This window comes from Myotis yumanensis, unplaced genomic scaffold (genome assembly GCF_028538775.1).
Source record: "Myotis yumanensis isolate MYYU_CA2020_CCGP unplaced genomic scaffold, mMyoYum1.0.hap1 SCAF_3, whole genome shotgun sequence".
NCBI classification, from domain to species: Eukaryota; Metazoa; Chordata; class Mammalia; order Chiroptera; family Vespertilionidae; genus Myotis; species Myotis yumanensis.
The window spans coordinates 191,529,291-191,557,275 of record NW_027223754.1 but is presented as its reverse complement, the minus strand read 5'-3'; the positions used below and the strand labels follow the sequence as shown (position 1 = coordinate 191,557,275).

Below are 27,985 nucleotides of genomic sequence, written 5' to 3'. Positions count from 1 at the left end.
ATCGACCAGCTGCCTCCTGCACATCTCCCACTGGGGATGTGCCCGCAACCCAGGTACATGCCCTTGACCGGAATCGAACCCGGGACCCTTCAGTCCGCAGGCCGACGCTCCATCCACTGAGCCAAACCGGTTTCAGCTATTTTCAGAATTTTTATTCATTTTTCATTTACACCAAATGTTATTATGTCTGCTTTCCTGTATTTTGCCTTTTTATTATTAACAATATTCTATGCAAATTTCATGTAGTCCTGAGTTGCATTATGGTGTGGATTTATAGATTCTATACTCCTTTATTGATGAACATTAAATTTGTTTCTAGGATTTTGCTTCTATAAATTGTTTCAATAAATATTCTAAATATTTTCTTAAATAATAGCACTTTTTTTTGATGATATAAACTTTGAAATTGGAAATTCTGGGTAAAAGTGTTAAACATGTTGTCTGTTTACTTTAGATTTTATAAAAGTTTTATCTAAACTTGGAAACTATTAAAAACTTTCAAGAAGATTGTGAGTACAGAATAAAGATCTAACTCTTTTTCTTGAACCTCTTTAGAATTAGTTGTCAAACTGATGTATTTAATTATGAAATTTCAGGTATCATTGAATAATACTGTGTATATTTCCTACAAAAATATTCTACTTAATCACGATACAATGACCCAAATCCACATTAACATTGCCACAGTGCTACCAACTAATTCTCGGGCTACCTTCAGTGTGTGCCAATTATCAAAATAATGTTCTTTAGAGTAAAACAGCCAGTTCAGATGTTTATTTAATCTCCTCCCATCTAGAAGAGTTCCTTAGCCTTCTTTGATATTCATGACCTTGACCTTTTGAATACTACAAGCTGGTGATTCTGTAAAATGTTCTTCAATTTGAATCTGTCTGATTATTTCTCATGGTTATATTCAAGTTATGCCTCCTTGGCAGGAATAGCAGAGAAGTGATGTAGTGAAATTGCCTTCTTCTCAATGGTTCATAATTTTCTATTCTGATGATCAAATTATTCCAAACTGAATCACAAGAGTTGCCCTTCAAGGTGACATCTGTCCCTGATCTCCACAATCCTTTGCTTGTTTGTAGTTTTTTCTGTTTGTTTGTTTGTTTTTAATGGTAATAGCCTCAGTAGAATACCAATGATCATCTTTGCCAATATTTGAACTGGCCTCTATGTTCTAGCCCAGAGGTTTTCAATTGGTGTGTTACAGACTTTTTAAAACATGCAATACCTGACTATTTAGTCAATAGCACTGACCTCTTTCTTTTTTTTTTTTCTTTAATTGCTTTGCATGTTGCCAGCTGTTCCTCCCATCTGAGACTGAAATGCCATAATAAACTTTGAGTTTATGCCTAACACCTCCAGAGTGGTAGAAATCCACAGCTTTTCTCCCGTGTTGCAACACCCTTTAAAGAGGAAGCTGGGTTCTCTTTTCTCCCTTGAGACTTTCTTCTCCTCTCTGAAGGTGCCATCCCCAAGCCTCCAGGGCCAGGGGCACTGACCTCTTTCCCCTCCCGAGTGTCAAATAAAAAATGACAACAGCCAACACAACAATAGATTTCCTGTGTGAATGAATCAAAATTATACCTATTTTTTGGCCAGATTGTCAGAATAATATTGGAGTACTTACTCCTTGACCCTGCTCACCGTGCCAACTGTGGGAGCCCAGGTCCTTCTCTGCCAGAGGCTAAACCCCTGTAGACGCCGGATATGAGATGGAGAAGATATGAGAAGTCGTGGGCATATAATAGAGCCTTTATTGTAACCCAAGTAGCCATTGCTAACAAGGAGCCATTAGGCAAAAGAGTTCTTCAAAGTAGCCTCACAAAGTAGCTGCAGAAAGCAGCCTTTGCAAATACAGTAGTAAACCCAGGAACCCTTGTAAACATGGTAGCCATTGCTAACAAAACAGCTTGACGGGTAGCCAGCCTTACATAAAAGCAGCCTCGTACTGGCTGCTCAGTAACACACTTTATACTAATTTAGACAAAAGAGACTTCTTGCCAAATAGTGACATCAGTATTTGCGTTATAGAAAAGACACCTGTGTAGTGTGTACAATACAATCGCTGTGCCCTTGCTCTGATTGACCTTGAACATACAGCATACTTTGATTAGGGTGCCCACATTCCACCCCTTACACTGGATGGTCTTCTAGGGATACCCTGGCCCATTTGCCAGCTCCTTGAACATGGAGCCTATAACAACAATACAAACTGTAGTATGTTATGACCAGTACTCCGGCCCCAATAGTAAACTTACAAATGCCTAACTTCATTATCCCTGACATCCCACCAGTCTTGGGTGGGTCATGGGAGAGGGCTTGTATGGCTTGTACTAAACTATCTCTTGCAGGGTACTGGTTACATTGCCAGGACTGGATCAAGGGGTGCGACTGTAACTTATAGTTGTACCTGCTTCCCAAAGGGATAGGAGGGCCACCCATGACCCCTCCCTTGTAACAGACTATGGCCAGGTCCACACTCCCTGTGCCCCCTCTGTCAAGGGGGAAGGCCTTGGGTTGCACAGTTCATCTGTTGCTTTTACCTGCACATGCAGTGTCTGAAGATACCTCTGTGTATATTTGTCTAGCCCCGTGGTCGGCAAACAGTGGCTCGCCAGCCACATGCGGCTCTTTAGCCCCTTGAGTGTGACTCTTGCACAAAATACCACATGAGGGCATGCACGTACAGTGCAATTGAAACTTCGTGGCCCATGCGCAGAAGTCGGTATTTTGTGGAAGAGCCATACTCAAGGGGCCAAAGAGCCGCATGTGGCTCTCGAGCCGCAGTTTGCCGAGCTGCAGTTTGCCTACCACTGGTCTAGCCTAATCTTTTAGGCTAGGTGGGTCCACCCCTAGGTGGAGCTCACATTTCCTGTCCTTACGTGGGGTGATGGCCTACTAGCCACTATTGCTTGTGTCATCGTGGCAACTATAAAGTTAAGCCTGTGAAGACAGCCCAGCTTCTGTTCTAATGGCCAAAGGGCTACTTTGCTCAGTATCTGAATCAAACAACATAGTTCATTACTATCCAAACGGACAGTCACAGCTGTCCGTGTAATAGGATTCTTCCCTACTAGACCCGTCTTTACACCACATGTTCTTCTGGAAGGGTGGCATACCCTCTAGGAATGGACTAGGGAGTAGCTCATCCATAGAAGTTTTATCCCTCGACAGGGTCTCATGTCACAGGACCCAATAGGGTTTAAAATTCCTGTGACAGAGGGCTGGAACTCACCACTTCCTTTTGTTCTAAATAGGCCCCCCACTTTGTTAAAGTTGGGATTTGTGCCACTCCCAACATGGGCATGGTCACACAGGCCTGCAAGGCAGCACACATGGCTGCCAACTGTCTCCCAACAAGAGAATATTGGCTCCCAGTTTTCTTCCATAACTGGGACTAAAACCTGATGGGTACCCTTCTCTGCCCACTTGGGCAACTGCCCTCTTGGCAGCTAGGTGCCCTTTATTTCTGGGGTTCAACCCCACATTGCCCCCTTCTGGGACAACTGACACATGGCCGTAACAATGGAGCCAGGTGGGGACTGGACACTTGCTAACACCCCAAAAGACCAACATAGGACTGTAACAACTGCTGGCAGCTGCGTTCAAATCTGCAAGAGATTCAAGGTTAACACATTATTAACACAGTGAAACATTGGCCCAGGTAGCTAACTCTCATGCCATCAAATTATGACAAATGGTAGGTCTATGCAAACATTCCTGAGAGAAGGCCACCAAAGTCCACTGTCAACCCTCCTATGCAAAAGCCACTGTCCTTGACTCTCTGCAGCCATGTCCATGGAGAAGAAGGCACCAGCCAAGTCCATCACATAGGATATTGCTCCAATGTTAGTGGCAAGATGATCGCTGCAATCCTCTATAGCCAGCACCGTGAAGTGTAGCAGGGGAGTCAACCTGGTACCGGAGAGAGTTGCCTACATTACAGGGACAGCTCTACTCTGCACCCGTCTATATGAACCTCTAGGCCGCATATCTATCCAGGCCACTACAGAGCAAACTGTAGTCCACATCAGCAAGTTCAACATGAGGCCTCCTGGCCCCCCAACCGGGTGCCTCCGCCATCTTTTAGTCTAAGTCTAAGAGATCAGACTCCTCGATCTGGTCCAGGGGTAGCGCCTTCCCTCTGCACTCTCAGGGGTCACTGCTCCACCAGCAGCTGCATCCAGAGGGCCAGCAGCAGTCACTGGGTCGCTGATCTATTTTCTCCCTTTTAACCCCTGCTGTGAGCAGGCATTGTCTTACTCACAGTCACAGGCCTTGCCATGCCCCTCTCTCACCTCTTGAACTCCAGGTGGCCATGGAGCCACATACTGCTGGGGCTGCAGAGAGAATCAAATCTTCATGCGCATTGCAAAACAGCAGCGGCTTGGGCGCCAGACCCTCCTGCCATCTTTCACCTGCTCTGGCCCTTGATGCTGGTGGTGCTCTCAATGGCCTCTGCTGTAGCCTCTGCAGAACTGGGCTCCGCCTTCCTCTCTGCCTGGCTCCTGGCTCCCGGAGGCTTAGTCTCTCTCAAGCTGTGCAGCTCCCAGCCACTCCTCAGGGATCTGGTCCGCAGGGACTGAGGAGTCTTCTCTGCTGCTACCGGTGTCACCACTACCAGATACTACAGCCTGGTTGGAAGAAACATGACCCCCAGCGGGGTAGATGGACACTTATCCCAAAATCCTGTTCCTGATGCCAAGTGTTGGAGTCCTTACTCCTTGACTCTGCTTGCTGGGCCAACTGTGGGAGTACAGGTCCTTTTCTGGGAGGGGCTGTACCCCTGTAGACAACTGGTATTAGATGGAGAAGATATGAGAAGTCGTGGGCATATAGTATTGTAGAAGACCAAAGAAACCCAAGCTAGCTTAGAGAAATGGAGTTACACAGCTTTATTACGCCAGTGGTCTCAGAGGAGTTGCCTCCAGAGTCTGAGCAAACCAATATGGTGGAAGCCCTTTTTTTTTTATCCCCTTTTGGTTTCTTTGTCCCCCAAATATGGATGGGGACTTCTGGACCTTTCATCGGCTTAGCAAAAAGCCCTGTGGGTTGGGACGGGGGTCTTGAGGTCATAACTAAGGGCCTGGCCTGGCGCCAGTGCTGATAACCCCCTCCAGGGTTTATGTATTGTTCATGATTTATGGCCTCTGTAAAACGTGAGCATTTAGGTAACAGGTCTTGCAAGACCAGATTGTGGAGGAAAGGGGCAGTGACTTCATTATAGGTTATCAAGAATGCACATTAGGTTACTGCACAGATTCAGATTGCTAGCCCCCACAAACATCAGGGTTACATTGGAATTAGCCTTTGAGCCTTCTCAATAGGAGAGTATTGTAGCTCAAGTAGCCATTGCTAACAAGGAGCCATTAAGACAAAAACAGTTCTTCAAAGTAGCCTCACCAAGTAGCTGCACAAAGCAGCCTTTGCTAAACACAGGAGCCCTTGTAAACATAGCAGCCATTGCTAGCAAAGCAGCTTGACCCTGTAGCCACCCCTACGTAAAAGCACCCTCATACCGGCTGGTCAGTACCACACTTGGTACCAACTTGGTCAAAAGAGACTTCTTGCCAAATAGTGACATCAGTATTTGGGTTATAGTGACATCAGTATTTGGGTTATAGTGACATCAGTATTTATTTGGGTTATAGTGACATCAGTATTTGGGTTATAGTGACATCAGTATTTGGGTTATAGTGACATCAGTATTTGGGTTATAGAAAAGTACCCCTGCGTAGTGTATAGAATACAATTGCTGTGTCCTTACTCAGATTGGCCTTGAACATCTGGTGTACCCTGGACAGGGCCCTCACACTCCAATTGGCCTTGAACATTCGGCACACTTTTATGAGGGTTCCCACATTTAGTAATTAGTTTATGTGTGCCATGAGATGAAAAAGGTTGAAAATCGCTGTTCTAGCCTGATTCATGAACATTAATAAAATAATGAGCCAGACAAATATAAAAATAAAACTTTCTTTTCTCAAATAACTTGCTTTTGTTTTCATCTTTCAAAATATTATATTTTATTTTTCCCCTCTAGAAGTTAAGCTCCATGTGAACAAGGTTTTTTGCCTTGTATGGATATATGTTGTATCCTTATTTTCAAAGCAATGCTTGACACATAATAGATGCTCAAGAAATATTAATTGAATCAATTTTGATAGGTACTATAAATTAAAAATTGCATGATACTTATGAAAATATAAAGTAGGGTATCTGATGTATCCAACAGAAATATCTCTCAATAATGAAGGGGAAAATACTTTTTCAGACTAACAAAAGCTGAGATAATTTATTACCAGCAGGTCTGCATTATTAACAATATTAAATGGAGTTCATATGTGGACTCTAATGAACAAAATAAACTGATGAACCAAAAATAGATCCAGAGACATAGAAGCAAGGAGCAAATTGCTAACCCCAGAGGGAAGGCAGGAGAGGGTGTGTGGATGGGTGGGCAGAGATCCATCAGTGAACATGTATGCATACATGCATAACATGGACACAGTAGGGTAGTGAAGGCCTGGGGTGAGGGGCGAGGGTAGGCTAGGAGAGGTCAATGGGGGACAAAAGGGGACATATGTAATACTTTCAATAATAAATATTTAAATAATAAAGGAGTGTTGCCCATGGGTGTGGCTCAGTGGTTGAGCGTCGACCTATGAACAGGAGGTCACAGTTCAATTCCCAGTCAGGGCACATGCCCAGGTCATGGGCTTGATCCTCACTATGGGGCATGCAGGAGGCAGCCAATCAGTGATTCTCTCTCTTTATTGATGTTTCTATCTCTCCCTGCCTCTTCTTCTCTGAAATCAATAAAAAAAATACTATATTTTTTTTTAAAAAAACACCTCCCAAACTAAAAACAATAAATATTTAAAAAATAATAATAATAAAGGGAGTTCTTGCCCAGCCAGTGTGGCTCTGTGGCTGAGCATCGACCCATGAACCAGGGGGTCAGTGTTCAATTCCCTGTTCAATGCAGTGTTCAATGCAGGAGGCAGCTGATCAGTGATTCTCTCTCATCATTGATGTTTCTATTTCTCTCTCCCTTTCCTTTCCTCTCTCTGCAATCAGTAAAAACATAATAAATAAAAATAATGCTTCAATAAATATAGGGGTGCATGCATTCTTTCAAACTGTTATCTCTGGTTTCTTCAGATATATTCCCAGAAGTGGGATCATTAGGTCAAAGGAAACTCCATATTGTTTTCCAAAGTGGTGGGAATGCAGGCCTTAGAAGGTTCTCTTTCCTCCACATCTTTTTTGTTGATTCATTGATGGTAGTAATAGCGTCAATGATAAAAAGAAAGAAAAAAGGAAAAGAAAAAAAACTCACTTTAAAATCATATTTTTAAAAACTAGATAAAACACCACTAATGTTGAAATATTTGAAACATTTTCCTTAAAATGTCAAACAACTAAACACTATTCACCATCAGTAACTCTCTGGCAGTCTTACCCTTTTTCATTAGACAAGAAATAAGTAATAGCTATAACACAGGAAAAAAATAAAGCTTGTTAGTAAATACTATGTTTTGTAGCATTTAAAATAATCCACAGATTATTCGAAATTGTGAGAGCTTTCAGCATGGATGTTGAACAGAAAGATAATCAAAAGCAGTTATATTTTTATACAGAAACAAGCATTTTAAAAGACAATAAATTACATAACTCCAATAGGAGAAAAATTATATATATAAAATAAGGATGCATGTAATAAATAATTTTCAGTTACTGTTTAGAAAAATTGTACGTTATATAAGAAGACAAAAATCAATAGAAGATACATATTGGCCAGTGTTGTTCAGTAGTTGGAGTGTTAGCCCGTGCACCAAAAAGTCAAGGGTTCAATTCCCAGTTAAGGGCTCTACCTGGGTTTCAGGTTCATTCCATGGCCCCAATAGAGGCACATGTGGGAGGCAACCAATTGGTGTGTCTCTCACATCGATGTCTCTCTCTCTTTCTCTCTCTCTCTCTCTCTCTCTCTCTCTCCCCGACGCCCTTCCTCCCTCCCTTCCACTCTCTAAAAATCAATGGAAAAATGCCCTTGGGTGAGGATTAACAAAAAAAGAGACATATTATAAATTAATAAGAACATAATGTTATAAATATAATATTTCCAACACTGACCTATAGATTCTGTGAAATTACAAGATTCTTCTAAAATTGATATAGAAAAGCAAAGATCCAGGAGATATGAAAAGTTAAAAAGTAAGTTGAAGAAATTTAACAAAAGTGAAGTTATACAAAGGGAAAGAAAAAAAGATATTAAAACTTTATTACCTATGGTTATAAATCATAAGCAGAAATGTTTATGTAGTACTTTTTTTTCCCCTGCAAATCCATTTTCTTTCTGTGTAGCATCTAGCTGTTGCTACACCATTATCACTGAGGTAAGCACATTTCTCATTTCCTCTCACATCAAACCTATAATAGAAAGAGTACATTAAACACTATGTACTAGGGAGTCCTATAATTTCTCCCTTGTCCAATAACATCTTTAAAAAAAATATCTGCCCCGAATCCTAAAAATGTGTACTGTGATATACCAGTAGTACTCTCTTGCTAGGGTTAAGATATCTGCACCAAATTGGACCATAAGAGTCTGTCTTCCAAGCATTTATATTTATTAAATTAGATTAAGTGAGTGATATGTAATCAGGGGAACTACCAGTTCATATAAATCAATGGTTCTAACATGGGGCAATTTTGCCTTCCCCCCACCTTCCACAAGGGACACTTGGCAATACCTGGAGACATTTTTGGTTGTCACAAATGGAGTGGGGAAAAACCAGAGATGCTGCTAACATCCCACAATGCACAGGAAAGTGCCCCCCTACCACAACAAAGAATTATTCAGTCCAATGTGTCAGTTGCGTTGCTACTGAGAACCTTGACTAAAAACTAAAGTGGTGAAGTGGCTGGCAGTCATCTTGTGGGTTGGTTACACCGAGATCATGTGTGCAGTGAGTTCAGGTCTTTCAATCCAACTTTTCTTATTGGAAAATGAAAGATACAAAGCTCAGGATAACTTATGTTATCGATGCAAGTAAAATCAGGTTAAAATAAACAACAAATTGATCATGAACTGTAAAATATGTCAGCAAACAGGTAGCACAAAGCTTGAAAAAATAGATGTAGAATTGGAAAAGATCATTTAGAATCAGGCACAAGTTTAAATTCTTTTGGACTGTGTTTGTGAATTTTAGGTCTTCATTTTCAAAATAATCAAGTACATGATCTTCCATATATATATATATATATATATATATATATATATATATATATTTTAAAGCAAATTAACAACAGTGAATATTTATTAATTGCTATGATCCAAGTTCTCTTTTTTAAATTTATCTTTGTTGTTTAAAGTATGTCCCCTTTCCTCCCCTTGCCCCATGTCTTCCCCACTCCCATGTCCTCCCCATGCAACAGGCTGAGGATTCCCCTTATGTCTTGATTCCCAGCCTCTCTGGTTGACTCCTGGAGTTAATCTTAGTACATGATACAATCTTCCCATTTCATCTTTTTAACATGTGCTCAAATCTTGGGCTCTAGAGAAATGTAGCTAACCCATGTCTGAACTTAAATTATCTGAGAAAGAAAGAAACTCACCATTTGTTAAATATTCCTCCATTTACCCATGTTCCTGTTTGATTTTCTGTCATCTCCAACCCAATCCAGAGATCATAAATACATCTGTGTTGTCTTAAAAACTCCTTTAGAGACAAAATAAATTTCATAATGTTACTTCTCAGTTTTTAATACAGCCTATTGTGACAAATGTTCAACGCCAAGCTATACCAGAAAATAAAAAATATTTTACTCTCTGACCCTCAGTTTTCTTATTTATGAAACAAAGATATAAGAAACATTTTCTTTCAGATACTTTCTGATTCCAAATTAATAATTTTTCAATATGAAAATCTATTCTTCCAGTATTTTTAAACAAAACATCTATGGAAATCCAGTTTGTTATGAAGCTCATTTTAATCACCACATATTTACTATAATGGTTTTCCTGTTCCTAGCAATTACTAGTATATTGATTTCCATGTTGTGTTTTATTTCAACTTCTCTCCCAAAATTAAATTATTCTCTCTCTCTCTCTCTCTTTCTCTCTCTCTCTCTCTCTCACACACACACACACACACACACACACACACACATGCCCCTCAGATAACTAGTTTTTTTATAATCTAGTTATCAGATTGTATTTTTTTGCAGATATTCTAATTTTAAAAGGTGTCATTCAGGGAAATGATAATTTTTCCTGATATTTGTTCTTTTCTCCTTCTAATTCCTTCAATGTTAAAATTGAGCTCATTTTCAAGTCATGAAAATGAGCTCAATTTCAGCTTTACATTATATAACTCCATGTTTCCAGTTGTTGATAAATATAAAGGAATCATGACAACTCACAATACTCATAGTCCATTTCTATCTAATACTAGTAACAGTGACACAGTAGCCTTTGTCATTTTAATATGCCATCCTCTGCAGCATTTTATAAATTTATTTTTAAAAAGTTCATTTCATTGAGCTAAGCTTTGGGATTACAAAGAAACAGATTAATAAAATATTCTCCCTGGATTGAAAGGGTTTAATTTAGTGAGAAAAATTATGTAAATATAGAATTAGAAAATATCCTACTAGTTAAGGGGAAGATAATGAATATAATAAACACAAATTAAAATTCAAGTTTACAAAAAAGAAGTATCTGGTTTTTATGGGATGCTTTCACATAGAATGCGCTCTAAGAGGTAAAGCTGGAAGAGAAGATTTCATGATACATGTAGAGGGTGAGGGAGAAAAAGACATTCATAGTCTAGACTTAGCAAAGAGCTTGTCTAAAGGCAGAAAAAATATGTAAGGATAAACATATTGGAAACCAGCAGGGGAGATCTATGCCTATGCCTATGCCTATATATTCATATGAAAAATAATACAATGATTAATGAATAGTAATGCAAAAATAAACTGTTTTGTGTACTTGCAACTGTAAATCTATTTTTGCCCATCCTGTATGTGTATATATAAATTATTGAATAATGGAAAAATTGGATGATGTTCAAGTAGCTGTGGTCTTGGTGACAGGCAATTGGGAGGTGCATTTTCTAGAACCTGTCCAATGAAAAAATACTAATCGTTATTTGTTTAACACAGGGGTGCCATATAGCTTATTGTTAAAAATGCAAGATAATTTTAAGTAGATGGAAATAAACAAAAAAATATTTCATGAAACAAGTTTATCTCATTTTAACTTAGGACATGTTTTGTAATTTAAATATATATATATATATATATATATATATATATATATCCTACGTAATAATAGACAAACATGGTAATTAACCATACCTCTGACACACTTCCCATTGGCTAATCAGGGTGATATGCAAATTAACTGCCAACCAAGATGGTGGTTAACCGCCAACCAAGATGGCTGCTAATTTGTATACTGCAAGCAGGGCGGGACAGCGCCATCCTACCTGCCTCGCTGCCATCCGGTTCTGCTATTTGCAACCCTGGCAGCAGGCAGCCCATATGGGAACAGAACCAGGGCTGGCGGGACCGCAGAGATCAGCCACTGGCCATGCCCACAAACGGCCCTCCTGCAGGGATCCCTGGCTGACAGGCGCTCATGCACCCATCTGCCACTGGCCACGCCCACAAACGGCCCTCCTGGGGGGTATCCCCGGCTGACAGGTGCTAATGCACTGATCTGCCACTGGCCACGCCCACAAACGGCCCTGTGGGGATCCCCAGCTGACAGGTGCTCATGCACCGATCTGCCACTGGCCGCACCGACAAACAGCCCTCCAGGGGGATCCCCGGCTGACAGGTGCTAATGCACTGATCTGCCAAAACGCACATCTGGGCCACCTTTGCCCTGCACGAACTATGCAGCCGGCATAGGGGAGTGGGGCCGCTGGGAGCAGGGCAGGAACTTCCAGGGGTTTGTATCAGGCAGCCCAGAGCAGAGTGTGAACTATCCCTGCTGGTAGCTGCTTGCTCATTCACTTACTTGCTCATTCATTCCTCATTCACTCACTCATTCACTCACTCAGCAAACCCTCTCAGGTCCATGGCACCAGGCCAGGCACTGAAGTTGAAGCAGGATAAGACAGAGCTAAATCCTCAAGATGTTAGTAATTCAGTATGCAGCCAGGAGAGGGGCCCCAGGCCGCTGGGAACAGGGAGGAGCTTTCCCAGGGTGGGCTTCAGGGAGCCGGGTTTGAGGCCAGAACTTCTGCCGTGTTGTCATGGCAACACGGCAGAAGTTCCCGCCCCTTAGCTGCTTGCTCATTCACTTACTCGCTCATTCATTCACTCATTCACTCACTCATTATTTACTCACTCAACAAACCCTCTCAGGTCCATGGCACCAGGCCAGGCACTGAAGTTGAAGCAGGATAAGACAGAGCTATGTCCTCAAGATGTTAGTAATTCAGTAGGGCGAAGCAGGCACATGAACGAGGCAGTTGTATGCACAGATGCGGTGTACTGGGTTCTGTGAGGGCTGTAACTAATGCCAACTTTGTTCTCTTGAGAAAATGGGGCCTCGGGAGCCAGGCCGCCCAAGCCTGTAAGCCTGTGCATAGGTCAGGAGTGGCCGGGGTCCCGGAACATGACAGAGGGTGCAGGTCGGGCTGAGGGGTCTGGCCCCACCCCTCACCCTCACCCCCGAGTGCACAAATTTTTGTGCACTGGGCTACTAGTATATATATATATATATATATATATAATATTTTAAATTATTTTACATAAAGTTTTAAAATTCGTGTACTCATTGCCCTGGCTGATGTGGCTCAGTTGGTTGAGGGCCATCCCATACACCCAAGGTTACAGGCTAGATTTTCAGTCAGGGTGCATGCTGGGGTTGCAGGCTCTATCCCCAGCAGAGGGCGTGCAGGAGACAGCTGATCAATGTGATGTTTTATCTGCTGGAAGCAAATTCCAGCAGATCATAATTATGCAAGAAGTTCATCAGAAGGCTGATGGATCTTGGGACTTCAGCAGGGCTGAAAATATGTGTATATTATTACCTGCTGCTGAACAACTGCAGGCATTTCCCCTAAACTGATAATCTTTCCTGTTTACCTGCTGCTGGAGGAATGGCTGAAGGAATTTCCCCTAACCTGATAATCCATTATTGCTTACTAGACATTACCTTTGATATGTATATCTGCTTTGCTAAAGGGAAAAATCTATATTAATAAAAGGGTAATATGCTAATTAGATTGGGAGACCTTCCAGACGTCCTTCCAAACAAAGCCATGGTGGTGGGGCTGAGGCAGAGGTGGTTAGGGGCGATCAGGCCAGGAGAGCAGGGCAGTTGGGGCAATCAGTCTGGGAGGGGGGGCAGGAGGGAGAAGCAAGCCAGCAGGGAAGGCAGTTGAGGACAAGCAGGCTGGAAAGGGGGGCAATTGGGGGCAAGCAGTTTGGCAAGGGGGGCAGTTGGGGGCAATCAGGTTGGCGGGGGGGCAGTTGGGGGCAAACCGGCCAACAGGGGGGACAGTTGAGGGCAAGCAGGCTGTCAAGGGGGGCAGTTGGGGGCAAGCAGGACTGCAGGGGGGCAGTTGGAGGTGAGCAGGCTGGCAGGCAGAGTGGTTAGGGGTGGTCAGGCTGGCAGGCAGGTGAGCAGTTAGGAGCCAGTGGTCCCGGATTGCAAGATGGATGTCTGACTGATGGTTTAGGCCAGATCCCTGTCGATGTCTGGCAGTCGGACATCCTCCAAGGAGTCCCAGATTGGAGAGGGTGCAGGCCAGGCTGAGGGACACCCCTCCCCACCCCCATGCACGAATTTCGTGCACTGGGCCACTAGTGTGTTAATAAAAAGTCATGGGTCTGGAGATTCTGAGAGCTTAGTCACTAGAGCTAAGACTCCCCTGGCTCCCCCAAAATGCCTTCCAAATTTAAATTTCTTGTCTATTTATCCATTTATTCGCAGCCCCTTCTCCAGATTCCTGAACCCTTGCTGTGAAAAGACTGCGGCATTTATCAATGTTTCTCTCTCTCCCTCTCCCTTCCTCTCTCTCTAAAATCAATAAAAATATGAAAATTATTGTATATGTTACTTTTATCACTCCTTCACAGACAGGTTTACCTCATCCTGTTGGTCACTTATATTTTGCCCAGATTATGTAGTATATAACAGGCATCAACAATCTTCAAAATACATCAGGATATTTTATGATCAGTTTTTTTTTAATCCAAATAGTACAATTATTCTTATTTGCTATGTTTAATGATTTCCCTTAAGCTCAAAACTATTGTTGTGTACTTCTGTTCTTAGTGTTCCATAATATTCACTATTTTTTCAGTCTTTGCCAACATGATTCCTGTAAGTGAAGAGTTTAAACAGTATGCCTTGTTCTTTCTTTATCCCTCAAGAATTTTATTAACGTTCATTATTTTTCCATTTTGCTGGTAATTTAGCCTCTTTTTCCTTAAGAGAAACTGTAAAAGGCAGTACAAATAGTTCTCAGAATGTTCATTATAAAAGTCTTGCAAAATTCATGAATGAGATTATTTATAGAAGCTCTTTCATTTAAGCATATTTTACTTTCTGTGTCTGCTCTTAACATATCTAGTTTTTCACATTTTATTTAGGTTTCCATACCTTTTCTTGCTTCCAAAATAGTTTACTTTCCTTGCACTGATCTGTAAATTGTTCCAGTCTGGTTCACATTCATTTAAATTTGTACCAATCATCAGGCAGATTATCTAAATAGACTGTTCACCACATAAATAACATACAATCCTAGCAATGTTGACTGCTGTGCTGTACTCTTTATATTTTAAATGCTTCTTAATTGTACATTATTCACAAAAATATTTAAGCCAAATTACATTATTTCTTATATTGACCCTTTTAAAGAGATTAGACAAAAGCAAAACCATATGTTTACTGTAAATGTGATTTAGGGAAATAACACATTTCACAAGTGCAGAGTTACAGAGTTTCTCAATCTCTTATTCTTGGAGATTCTCTTTACTAAAAAAAAAATTGTCAGAGGGAAGGCAGGGAGAGGGATGGGAGGGGAGTGATTAACTGGGGAATTTATATGCATAAATTTATAGCCCATGGACACAGACAATAGAGTGGTGAAGGCCTGAGAGGGGCAGGTTCATGGTGGAGGGGGTCAATGGGGAGGAGAAACAGAAACAAAGAGGATATTTGTAATACTTTCAATAATAATGATAAATTTTTAAAAAATTTGTCATGGAAAATAATATTTATTCAACAAATATTCATTAAATTTTTATTTGTATCTGTCTTATGCTACAGCAAAAGATATAATTTCAAATAAAGCATAATATTTATTTACTGGAAGCTCATCCTCTGGTCTAGGGGGAAACTTTCGATTACACACCTATTGCATTACCAGTAGTGAGTGCTATGATGGAGATTCGGAGAGCTTAGTCACTAGAGCTAAGAGGCAGACAGCAAAGCAATAGTGATTAGTCAGAGGAAGGTGGAATGAAGAATCCCATCCACCATGAAGCAGTTGTCTGTTTGTGGACTAAAAGGTTTCCAAATATTATCAAGCTCTTCTATTTATACTCCTTAAAATATAAAGATAACTATCAAGTCTACTAACTTGATGTGTTACACGATCCAAACAAAATATCATCAGGTATCTTCCATGGCCTGCTATGAACATCTTTAATATTCCATATACAAAGATAGGCATGTGTAAAAAGTTTTAAAAATCATAATGGAATTTGAATATTTCCAATGCCCTTACACACAAAAAATTCATAAGTTATATGTATTAGCTTACTTACCATTTCTTCTCTAGAGTCAATCACAGTTAGGTCAGCATGTTGAGTAGAACAGTTGTGTCTACTTGAATTCCAATCCCCTTCTTGTTTAGAGAAATAATAGCAATTATTTTGAAAACCAATCCAACCATCTGGGCAAAAATACTGAGTAGAAGGATTGGATTTACCTAGAACTGAGACAAATGCATAGTCTAAGAACCAGATGAAATAATATACCTCTGTATTTGAGATTATTGGGGAAAGACAGGATCGTGATGTAAAAGTTTATAATCATGATTAGAATTGCATATCTACCACATAACATGTTTTTTAAAAATTCCTGTTACATTAAATGACAGCAGCTCAGGATTTGACAGGACACTCATATTCCTTTTGAAGCATAATAGTAATCCCTCCTTTGGAAAAACTGCTGTTTAAAACTGATGTTTTGGAATTCTCTGTTGTTTTGAAATTCTCTGCTATATTTTTGCTAGTCCCTCTGTTATTTTTAGACTGTAAAATAACATTGTTTTTTTAGCTTGAATAATAGAAAAGATAAACTTAATTGTCTGACCTTGCAAGCTAGCCAACTAACATAAGGAACTGATATGCTGATACTGATGCCAGGTGTCTGTATAGATATGTACTCAAGGTTACAGGTGTCTGTATAGATATGATATGTCCTCAAGGTTTCAAGTTGTCTGTATATATATGACAGGTGTTTGCTAGATATGATATATACTCAAGGTTACAAGCTGATGCAAAAATAACTTATACAAAGACCTAGAAGGATATAAAAAGGGAATACTCTTTCCTATGTTAGTTCAGAATTTGACAGAGGTATTCTGCTCTGAACCAGCACACAATAAAGATGACTTCTAACTAATTGGCTCATTAAGGCATCTTATCTAGCTCACTAATTTGCGATACACTTTTAACTCTAACCTCAATGATACATAGGCATTTCAGAGTAACCATTGTTATTTGTGTCAATTTCACTTGTGTTAAGTCACCTTTGTCATTTATGGGTAAATGAAATATAATAAAATCCTAGCAGTATCAGCACGTAATAAAAATACTAATTTAAACTAGACTGTAAAAATGCAGGAATCATGTTAAATGCTAAGGAAGTAATGGAAAGAATAAAACAGAATATGTAGCTAACAAGGCGTGTGTTAGGTTGCCTATTGTCAAGAAGGTAACCCATTAGTTCTGGGTTAACCAACGAAAAGAACCCACACGGGAAGTGAAGCAGAAGTCATTATTCTTAAAGACGTGGGCATTGGCAGTTCATAGGTCTCTTCATGAGTAGCTTTGGCAGCTAGACGTGTTAGCTTCTTAGACTTTCTTCTAATCTCTGGATTCTCCTAAAACATTAGTGGTTTAAGCCAAAGTTATTAGTGACTATTTCTCCTCCAGCGATACAGCTTTCCAGACCATAACTCCACAGCTCCTCTCATAATAATGTTATTCCTAATTTTTGTGTTAAAGTCCTAGTCTTGAAACATTTATAGTGTCTATTTTTCTGAACACAGGGAGACTTGAGTCAATTTTTGGTTTTAAAAATGGTTCTAAAGCAGCAGTACTTTAAGAATGAGATATCATCATATTGATTTTTCAATGTCATTTGCTTTAAACGCATTAATCTAATCACCAGTTATAAATGGGATGCTGGTGATTAAGGGTGTACAGAGAGAAAACTATTGGTTGAATTATTATCTACACTCATTTCCACAATGAGTCAATGAAATTTTGCTTCATGTTATGACATGGAAGAATAACACAGCATAATGTGGAACAACAGAAATGAGATGCAAAGGATACATGTAAATTGCATGATTTTATTTATGTAGAAATGTTTTAGATAGGAAAAACTAACCTATGCAACCGAAATCAAAATAGTGATTATCATTATCAGGGTGAACAATTTTGTCTTAATCTTTGCATCTCCCAATGCCTTACATAGGTCGCATATTTCATAATAACTCATTCATCGATACCATTAAATATATCGTGACTAAAGGGAAGGGAGTGAAAATGATAAGAAAAGATCATGATGAAACAAAAAGAAAAAGAATCATTTAATAATGAAGTGGAATTTTTGGAGTGGAACCCAGATTCTTTGTCCACCAGAATCGAAGAATGAATCCACGGACAGAAAGTGGTACAGCAAAGGTGGAAATTGATTGAAGGGCAAGTACAGACTACCAGGTGGGGAGAGGAAGAGTCCCACATAATGGACTCCCACGTGGGGAGGGGGAAAAGGGTCCCACTGAGTTTTTTCCCCTATGGCTTATAAAGGCTGCAGATCCTGGTGCCTTGATATCCCCTTTGATTGGCACTATTCCCTAAGACTGGTTACTAGGGTAACTCCTAGGCTCAAAGGTGGAACCTCATATGGGACGTGTGATGCCCCCCTTCTCCATTGTTCTTTTCTTTCTGGGCTTTCTTCCTTCCTCTTTATTTTGTAAATATAGACCTTTTTGGCTACTTCCAGCTCCCTTGTCTTATGTAAATGCAACTGTTGCTGCTCCCTGCACCTGGCTTCCTGGTGTTATGGAGATGTACCTTCTCCCAAGTTGTAGCCCTACGTTTTCCCATGGACCCCAATTCTAAAAACTCCCTAAGCCTGCATCTATTCCCCTAAAATTCCTGTTTCAAAAGAAAGCCCTGAACAGGGGAAAAGAAAAAAAAGATGAAGAAATAAAGTATGAAATTTACTCACCATATATAAATAAGGCCATAAAAATGAAACTAATTACAAGTAATCCAATAGTTGACACCTTATACTTGTTAACACCTGAAAAACAGCAAAAAAATATTTTAAGATTAAGAAACAGCTACAAGAAAAACTGAAGTTTGTACTCATAACTGTTTCTAAAAACCTCTTTACGTTTTATTCTGCTACTTTTAATTTTATTCTGCTACTTCACAAGGAAATGACACAAAACAATTTTTTTCCTGTTTGTCATATGAGAAAAAAATTCTGATTTTTATTTTTTTGCTCGAAATTTTTCAGGACATCCTTATATCCAATTCAAGTGTTACCATGGATTTTACTGTAATAGTCCAAGGAATCAAAGATGTATGTGTCTTTAGGCCAGAATTTCCTCAGGCCTGGAGCCACTCCCAGACCTTCACTACCTTTCCTCTATGGCAGTGATTTTTCAACCTTTTTCATCTCATGGCACATATAAACTAACTACTAAAATGCTGCAGCACACTAGAAAATATATTTTTTGCTGATCTGACAAAAATAGGTATAATTTTGATTCATTTACAGCAGATGGATATTGTTGATTGTTGTCATTTTTTTTTATTTGACAATTTAAGGAAAAAGAGGTCAGTGACCCTGGCTAAATAGTCAGGTATTACATGTTTTAAAGATACTTGTAGCACATCAGTGTGCCATGGTACACTATTTGAAAATCAATGCTTTATGGTAAAACATCAGGACACCCTAAGATTCTTTTAATGTTTCTAAGAAAATCTACTTTTCGACTAATGAAAAGTTTATTTTAAATTATAGACTGAATAGCATATTTGAAAAGTCATAGAATAATCAATCAAAAGATTTGGGATTATAATTTTTACCACAAGCAAGCAATGGGAACTTGGGTAAGTCATTATTTTTTTCTGGATGTATATATTTTCTCATTGGCAAAATCAGTAGAACACAACTCATCTCTGACCAGAAATTGTTTTTCTTTTATTAGTGCCCATTTGGGGAGAAAAATGGTACATAACTTTTTAAAAATGAAATAATTTTATTTTACATGATTATACACTATCCTTATTGTAAATTTAAAAAAATTATAAAAGTTACCTTAAGATAGACTATAAATATTGAGAGTGTTTATTATTCCTCTTTTTTCACCTAGTAAAGAAAAGAACTATTCTTTTGTTGAATACTTTTTTCCAGAGTATATGTATTAAAAATAATATTTACTATTAAAATGCATCCAAATTTACACTATTTAGACAAAATTAGCATTCTCATTTGAGTTGACATCCTTCCATCTATGTATCTCTCTAATTCTATTTTCACACATATAACCTCTCTCCAAAATACACATAATCTTAAATGAGTACAATTATCATGTACCCATTGTCGTGTAATTTAATATTTTCAGTTAACAATGTGTTCTTACTACTGTGGTACACTGTCTAAAATGGCGCCCAATGAATCGCGCCTCCTGTGTCTACCATCCCTTGCACACATGATCTTGCTACTTCTCCCATCAAGAAGTACACTGTATTTCCTGACACTTGAGTATGAATTGGCTTTGTGCCTTGCTTTGCCCAATAAGATATGGTAGAAATGACAGTTTACCACAGTGGCTCTCAACCTGTGGGTCGCGACCCCTTTGGTGGTTGAACAAGACCCTTTCACAGGGGTCGCCTAAGACCATCCTGCATATCAGATATTTACATTATGATTCATAACAGTAGCAACATTATAGTTATGAAGTAGCAACGAAAATAACGTTATGGTTGGGTCACAACATGAGGAACTGTATTTAAAGGGCCAGAAGGTTGAGAACCACTGGCTCTAGCACATTAGAGCCCATGCCTGAAAATATAATGCAATTTCTATTTTCAGTTGTCTAGAGCCCAGTTACTGTCTTAAAAATGAGACAGAGAGAGAGAAAGAGTATATAGTGGATAAACAGCTGAATCCAATCACTAAGGCTTAAATCTGTGAGTGAACACATTTGGATCCTCAGGCCCTGCCCAAATATAGCAGTTGGTATAACATGGAGATGAGCCATTTCACAGAATCTTGTCCACATTCCTAACCCATAGAACCACCAGCACTAATGAGAAGGCTAAAAGGCTAATTCCAATATAACCCTGATATTTGGGGGGCTAGCAATCTGTGTCTGTGCCAGCAATCTAATGTACATTCTTGATAACCTATAATTAAGTCACTGCCCCTTTCTCCACAAACTGGTCTTGCAAGACCTGTTACCTAAATGCTCACATTTTACCGAGGCCATAAACCATGAATAGCACACAGTCCCCAGAGGGGGGTTACCAGCACTGGTGCCAGGCCAGGCCTTAGATATGGTCTCAAGACCCCCAACACCTTGGGCTTTTTGCAAAGCCTGTGAAAGTTCCCAAAGTATAATGCATATTTGGAGGACAAAGACACCAAAAGGAGATAAAAGAGGGGCTTCCACCATATTGGTTGGCTCAGAATTTGAGAGGCAACCTCCTCTGAGTCCGCCGGCATAATAAAGCTGTGTAACTCCATTTCTCTAAGCATTTCTTGGTTTTTCTCCGGTCTTCTACAACACTATCAGGATTGTTGTTTTAGCCACTAAAACTTTGGGGTGGTTGTTCATTCAGAGCAACAGATAAATTTATCCACCATGCAAAAGTGTAATTTTACATAACAATTTTAATGTCTGATAAAACTTTTTTATGTGGCTATGCCTTTAGAATAAACATTAATCCTCTTCTTATGGATCTTTAAGTTGGGTCATTCCTTTTTCTTTCAACCAGAACTAAATAAGTATAGGTTAAATGTATTTTTGAATACTTATCTAATTATATTTTTAAGGTAAAATTTTAAAAATAAATAAGTTGATATATATTGGTTAAATACTTTTCCAAAAGTATGGTACTAATCTAAATTATCATGAACAATACATGAAAATACTAGTACCAATAAAAATTCAAAATAAAATATTTTTTAAAGAGTACCATAAGGAGGGAAAAGAAATGCAGCAAAAGAATATCAGCATTGCTTCTGAGCCACCCAACTGTTATTTAACTATTTGAGAAATATAATTATGGAGTAGGGTCTAATCTTATAGATTTCTTCCAAATTTCTGAAATGCCTGTCAGCTGTGCATTTCTTCTTCCTGGCCAGAATTTCAAAGTTACACAATAAGCATGAACTATAGGATCTGCAATGCTTCACCTTTGAACCAGCACTGTTTGTTTATTCTTTCATCCTTTAACAAATGTTAAGTCACCTACTATGTGCTAGTTTCCATGAATGCAATAGTAAGCAAGAAAGACCTAATGCATGCATGCTCTCCTGGAAGGTACATTTGGGAAAGACTGACAAACTGATAAAAATGAATTTAAAAATTACAATTTGCAACAAGAATGAGAAAGGCAATAAACAGGGTCCTCTGAATTGATAAGGTGGGAGACCCTAAAAAGCAAAGGTAGGAGGGTCGCTCTGGGGAAATGATGTTAAAACCAAGACCTAAAATATGAGCAGTGGCCAGGTACACCAAATCTTGCAAGGCACTTGGCCCTGTCTAAAGCATCCACAATGCCCTGGCCAGTGTGCCTCAGTGTTTAGAGCATGGGCCCACGCACCGAAGGATGACAGGTTTGATTCCTGGTCAAGAACATGGACCGTACCTGGTTTTCAGGTTCTATCCTCAGCCCCAGCCAGGTCCTGGGTGAGGCAACCAACCAATGTTCTCTCACATCGATATTTCTCTCTCTCTCTCTCTCCCTCTCTCTAAAAATCAATGGGAAAAATATCATCCTGTGAGGATTAACATAAATAAATAAATCCATCACTCCATCCATCTATCGATGCATACATAAATACATAAAATAAAACATCCACAAAGACATTTAGTCTATACCCAAATGTCCTTGATAGTTGACCCTGTCCAAAAAGTCCAGAGCATATTTGGCCTTCACCAAATCCACAAGTGGTCCTTGATACTTGTCTAAAATGCCCACGCTTAAGAAAACATCCCTGGGTTCAAATAGCCCACAATATTTATTTCTACTTTGGGTTGACAGAATTAATACTTTAAAATATGATCATGTTTTGTTGGTCCAACAATTGTATTGTGGCTGCGCTGCCGATAATAAGCCTCCCTGTTCTGGTAGTTTTAGATATATGGATCTGGGTTCTAATCCTTCAGATGAGCAGGATTTATGTTAACTATGGGCCACATGTTTTCCATGGACGTTTTGGACATTAATCAAATGAAATAAACAAGAGAAAACATATCAAGCAACAAGAACAGCAAGTGCAGGTGCCTTGAATCAGGAAAAAGATTAAAAGTATGCAGCAAAGAACAATATAACAAGCGTGACTAGGTAAGAGTAAAGGAGCTAAATGATGTTAAGCTTTGAAGGCATTGGAAAATATCTTGATTTTCTTTTAAGTATAATGGGAAGCCATTGAATTTTTAAACATGTGTTTGGCATTACTAAATTCGTGTTTTTAAAAGTTCTCTCCTACCATTGGGGGGTGCACACGTACAGTGCGATTGAAACTTCGTGGCCCATGGGCAGAAGTCAGTATTTTGTGGAAGAGCCACACTCGAGGGGCCAAAGAGCCGCATGTGGCTCGCGAGCTGCAGTTCGCCGACCACTGATCTAGAGTAAAGGGATACATTGCAGATGCCTGCAGGAGGGGGATGAAATCATTAAATTAAAAAGAATTCTTGCCTAGGCTAGAGGGTTGCGGTCTAAAGTACAAATGAAGGGATTGTTCCTAGTAAGACCCTGTCTCCAATGTAGCCAAGGTCAAGAAGAGGAGAAACAGGACATACATCTGTCTTTTCAGCCTTTTTTGGTGCTGTATATGGATGGCGCAGTTCAGAACTTGAGTCCAGGCTTTTAATCACCTTTCAAATATCATCTCATTAATTTATTTAATTTCTTATTAATTTTATTCAAATATTAGGTATCCTGGAAACAAATACTTGTTTCCCCTGTTTCTATGCCATCAGTCAAGTCAATTTGATGGCAGTCTGTTTATCTGTCCATGGACTGGTATGGTGGACAAAAGGATATTATCAATATCACAGGTTCGAAAATCTTGATCAAATAGTTACAATGTATAACTTTATTTTCTTACCTCATTTTAGCATATATCTCTTCAACCATTAAATAACACTATCTCTTTTTTAAGTTGAATAATATAAATATGTTGTTTTCAGAAGGTCTGCCTTTTAAAAGGAATTAAGTACAATCAGTTTTTCTTCTTATTTTTTCTTGTGTTAGCTGTCCCATCATTCCATATTTTAATTATGTATGGGAGGAGGTAAAGATTATTTACTGCCATATTAAATGAAAATTTGAAGTACATTTTCCTATTCATTATTTTAAGTAGGTAGTCAGGCTCTTTTGGAAGTCTTTCCCTCTGAGCCCTAAAATCTAGTTTTCTACAATCAGTTTAAATAGCTCTCATTATACAAGGCCCTCCTTTCTATTCTTATTCAAAAAACCAAACAACAGAAAATATTGGTCTCCCACTATAAATTTCGTATTAACAGATGGTTACTAGACTTAGTGTGATGAGCCCATGGATAAGATATGTAAATGTCAGATCACTATGCTGTATGCTTGAAACTAATGTAATACTATATGTCAAGTAAATTTTAACTTAAAAATAGATGAATTTCAAAGTTGTTCAGCCCTTATGTGTTCAACAAAAGAATGTAAATAAAAAACATAACATCCTAAGACAGCTCAATAAAAAAAAACTATTTAAGTAACAATTATAGTGGAGAAAATAAAATGGAATAAGCATTGCTAAGAGAGTTACTGAAACTAGAGTCTGGAGCCCATTAAGGAATGGGTGGGGGGCTATGCACATTTTATGCCTTTGTTCTCAAAGATGCTACTAAGTTGCTTAACCTATTGCTAAACTCAGCCCCAGGCTGACTCATAAAAATCCTAAAACACCAATTGCGTCATGAACACATATTGGCTTAACCTCCTCCTTCTAGTCTTTGCTTCCTTTGTTAGCGTATTGCATAAACAATTCCTGGTAACCTAGCCAGCAATCATTTATTTGCATGAAAAAAGTACATTTTGTGGTTTTTGTGTTTTTAAAATTCTATGCTTTTTTGTTGTTGTTGTTCTCTCTGGGACAAAATTTAAGTTGCCACCTGCATCTGTGTTTCCAGGATTGCAACTCCTTTTGTTCAGATAAATATTTTTTGTTCTGAATTACAGGCTGAACCTCTTCTTTGGTTAACACAATATAACTAAAATAGTTCTAATTAACCTCTATGATAATCTAAATTGTGAAGGATTCCAATTATTTTTCCTCCATTGATTTAACTAATTTTTCTCAATTTCTGAATCTAATCTTCTCCAAAGAGGGTTGAAAGGAAAGGGTCAATGAATTTAAAGTCAAACAAAATACCCTACTTTCTAGCTAATATCTATTGAAAAAAAATCATAAACAATCAATAAGTAGAAATAAGGAAATATTAAAAAATAAAATCCAAAATAAACATACGAATAAGTTATATCACACACTGTTATTACTTTTACAAGGGTGTTTATAATTTCAGGTGATATATCTATATATTTTATATATAATATTATACACAAACTAGGAGCCTAGCGTGCGATTTGAAATTGCGCAGAACCCTTCCACCCTCGAGTCACCGGTCCAGCCCTGCCTCCCTCTCTGGCCCTTGAAGCAGCCGAGGCTGCTGCTGATCAGGCCCTTCCTCAGCACAGGTACGTGGAGACCCCTATCGACGCTGTGCATGGAACCTCCTCCTGTCAGGTTGACCCATTACGGCATCCCGGTTAATTAGCATATTTCTCTATTATACATATAGATATGACTTAATGTAATTTTAAATTCACTTTATGATTTAAGTGAAGTTGCCTTAATTCATTCTTTATGACAAAGACAAAAAAAATAAGTTCTTTTTAGAAGCAAAGTTGATATGAGAATGAAGTAAGTTGTTTCAGCATGTTATCATCTCATCTATTGTCATGATAAGTACCTCAGCTGTCACTGAGATATTGAGGCTATAAATATTGAGAGTTTGTGAGAACTATTTGAAAGTTTTGGTTTGGGTGAGCGTACTCTTTCCTAAACTTTTAATTTATATATTTTTCATTTTTATTATTTTTATTTAAATATAGTTAGTAACCAATATTTTATTAGTTTCAGGTGTGCACTGTGACTCAATACTTATACACCTTACAATGTGATCACCTCAATAACACTAGTAATCAGTTATCATGCAAATTTATCACAATATTATTGACTATACTCCCTTTCACCAAAACTCTCCCAAAACCCTTGGGGCATTAGCTCCTACTGATAAGGACTACTATCTCGTTGGCAATACAGAAAGTGAGGCAGCTGCCCGATCCATGTGGCTCAGTGGTTGAGTGTCGATCTATGAACCAGGAGGTCTTGGTTCAATTCCAGGTTAGGGCATATGCCCAGGTTGCGAACTTGATCCTTGGTGGGGGATGTGCAGGAGGCAGCCCATCAATGATTCTCTCTCATCACTGATGTTTCTATCTTCCTCTCCCTCCCCATTCTTCTCTGAAATCAATAAAAATATATTAAAAAAGAAAAAAAGGAGGCAACCAACACCTGCTTTTTTTTTCCCTAGCAACAGGGTACTTTAACTTTTATGTGGCAGTTGGAAATCAGCTCTCCTTTGATAGCTGTCCTTCCTAAATAACTTTAAGTGTAAAAAGCCACACCTCGTATTAAATTTAGACTTTATTCTTTTATCCCCCTTGCCTGGAATAGATTAATAATCTATCATTGGTTGGGTGTATGTTATTTCTTTATTCTCATGTTAAGCGATATTATCCTGTATGTTATTGGCTTGTGAAATTATTAATATTACCACAGCGAATCTGTATTATGTAAATTTTTGTGACAAAGACAAAATCAGTTTCTGGAGCATAACTTTTGCTGCTTCCCCCAAAACAAAGCAATACAATATTAAGTAACTTATAGAATATATTTGTGTGGTATATAGAATTTATTTACACATACAACATATAAGTCCAAACTGTTGATTGATACATAAAGTTGAACTTAACACTGATTTTATGCATGGCTTAGAAAGTATTCTTAAAACTTTTTGTTCAGGTATTTTCATGTTACCATACAATATTTGATTCCATTTTTTTCCCAACCCTCTTTGATTTAACCTTAGAAAGAATTATTAAATTATCAAAAACAAAAAAGAGAGGATTCTAGTATGCGTTCTGATATGAACTGCAACAATAATTTTTGATTTGCATGTACTGGTAGGTTGAAATAAAATTAAGTGGAAAATGTTAATTCACAACAATCTCCAAATCATGGATTGCTAGATATTATGCATTTTAGTTTCATTTCCTCTCTTCTTCACCATAGTATGACTGTAAATAGCTCTATTCAAATAACTTGAAAAGATTTTCCTGTCAGATTTAGAATTGGGATCTGAGTTTGTTATTTAATACATCCAAGTAATTCCTAGTTGTTTTCTGAGAGTATTTTTTTTTTTTAGTACATTTTCTTCCCTCATCCTTCTTAATGTTGCCAGAAACATCCTCAAAAATATCAGGATACAAGCAATTACTTAGATAAGAGTAAGATAGGCAGATAATCTTTCTGCTATTAAAAATCTGAAGTGTAGTATTTCTTGAGTTCCTCAAAGCCTATAAACAGTCTTTTAAAATATCACAAATAATGGCCAATTTTAATATCTTCTGTGTATTCTAGTCATTGAATGAGTACATAGAATATATTTAACATCTTCTCCAGTAGTACCATTATTAAATACTAAATTAAAGTGAATCTAAGTCTTGAACAGTTTTAAGCTACTGTTAATCCCTTTCCATCCTTAATTAAGACAAAGTGAATCTGAATTAAAAGAACAAAATAGTTACAAATCTGAATTTTGTTGTTCTATTTTTCAATAGGATTTTTTTTTTTTTTTTTTTTTTTTGCCGTGATGGGAGAAACTACAAAACTCATTTCATGTTTTCTAAGTTTTTCTGAGTTTTTAACATTAGGCTTCATAATTTCACTAAAGTCACCTTGATTCTGCACAATTGAAAGTGGACTTACCTTGCTTTTTTGAATCGGTTTCTGGCACCCCTTCCTGCAGGGCAGATGAGGCCAAGTTATTCACTCTATTTTCCATAACTTCTCTTCAAAGTTTTCACTTTAAAGCAAAAATGTCGTCTTTACAACACAGCTTCAAGATATGGTCTTCCTACTTTCATAAAAGAAAACAGACGTTTAAATAATATTTCTCAAAATGAAACTAACCGTACGACTAAGATCTGTAGTTGGTCGACTCTCGCCGCGTGAAAGGAAATTAGAAAGAATCAGTAAGGAAGTTAAAAAAAGAGAAGATGAAGGCCTGGGATTGGCCAGAAACTGGATGGAGGTGGGCAATGGGGAGGAAACAGAGGGACATGTCAACAATAAAGATTTAAAAAG

At 38.5% G+C, this 27,985-nt stretch overlaps 1 protein-coding gene across 3 annotated transcripts; it reads right to left on the bottom strand.

Annotated features, from left to right (window-relative positions):
- Positions 1–606: 606 nt before the first annotated feature.
- CLEC2B (C-type lectin domain family 2 member B) lies at positions 607–27,983 on the bottom strand. Of its 3 annotated transcripts, none has more exons than XM_070410702.1 (6): positions 27,608–27,983; positions 18,509–18,583; positions 15,808–15,977; positions 9,628–9,731; positions 8,296–8,439; positions 607–7,286 (listed from the first exon to the last, which is right to left on the bottom strand). In XM_070410702.1, the coding sequence occupies exons 1-5, from the start codon at positions 27,681–27,683 to the stop codon at positions 8,325–8,327; spliced, it is 540 nt and encodes a 179-aa protein (XP_070266803.1). In that variant the 5' UTR covers positions 27,684–27,983; the 3' UTR covers positions 607–7,286; positions 8,296–8,324. The 3 variants fall into 3 exon arrangements, with proteins under 3 accessions (XP_070266803.1, XP_070266804.1, XP_070266805.1); XM_070410703.1 differs by having other exon boundaries at positions 607–7,270; XM_070410704.1 differs by having other exon boundaries at positions 15,808–15,971.
- Between the last annotated feature and the right edge of the window lie 2 nt (positions 27,984–27,985).

Coding starts and splice junctions, on each gene's coding strand:
- CLEC2B (XM_070410702.1), bottom strand. CDS start 27,683: ATGGAAAATAGAGTGAATAACTTGGCCTCATCTGCCCTGCAGGAAGGG. Junction 18,584..27,607: donor AACCGATTCAAAAAAGCAAG/GTAAGTCCACTT, acceptor GCTGTTTTTCAG/GTGTTAACAAGTATAAGGTG. Junction 15,978..18,508: donor TATGGCCTTATTTATATATG/GTGAGTAAATTT, acceptor CATTTGTCTCAG/TTCTAGGTAAATCCAATCCT.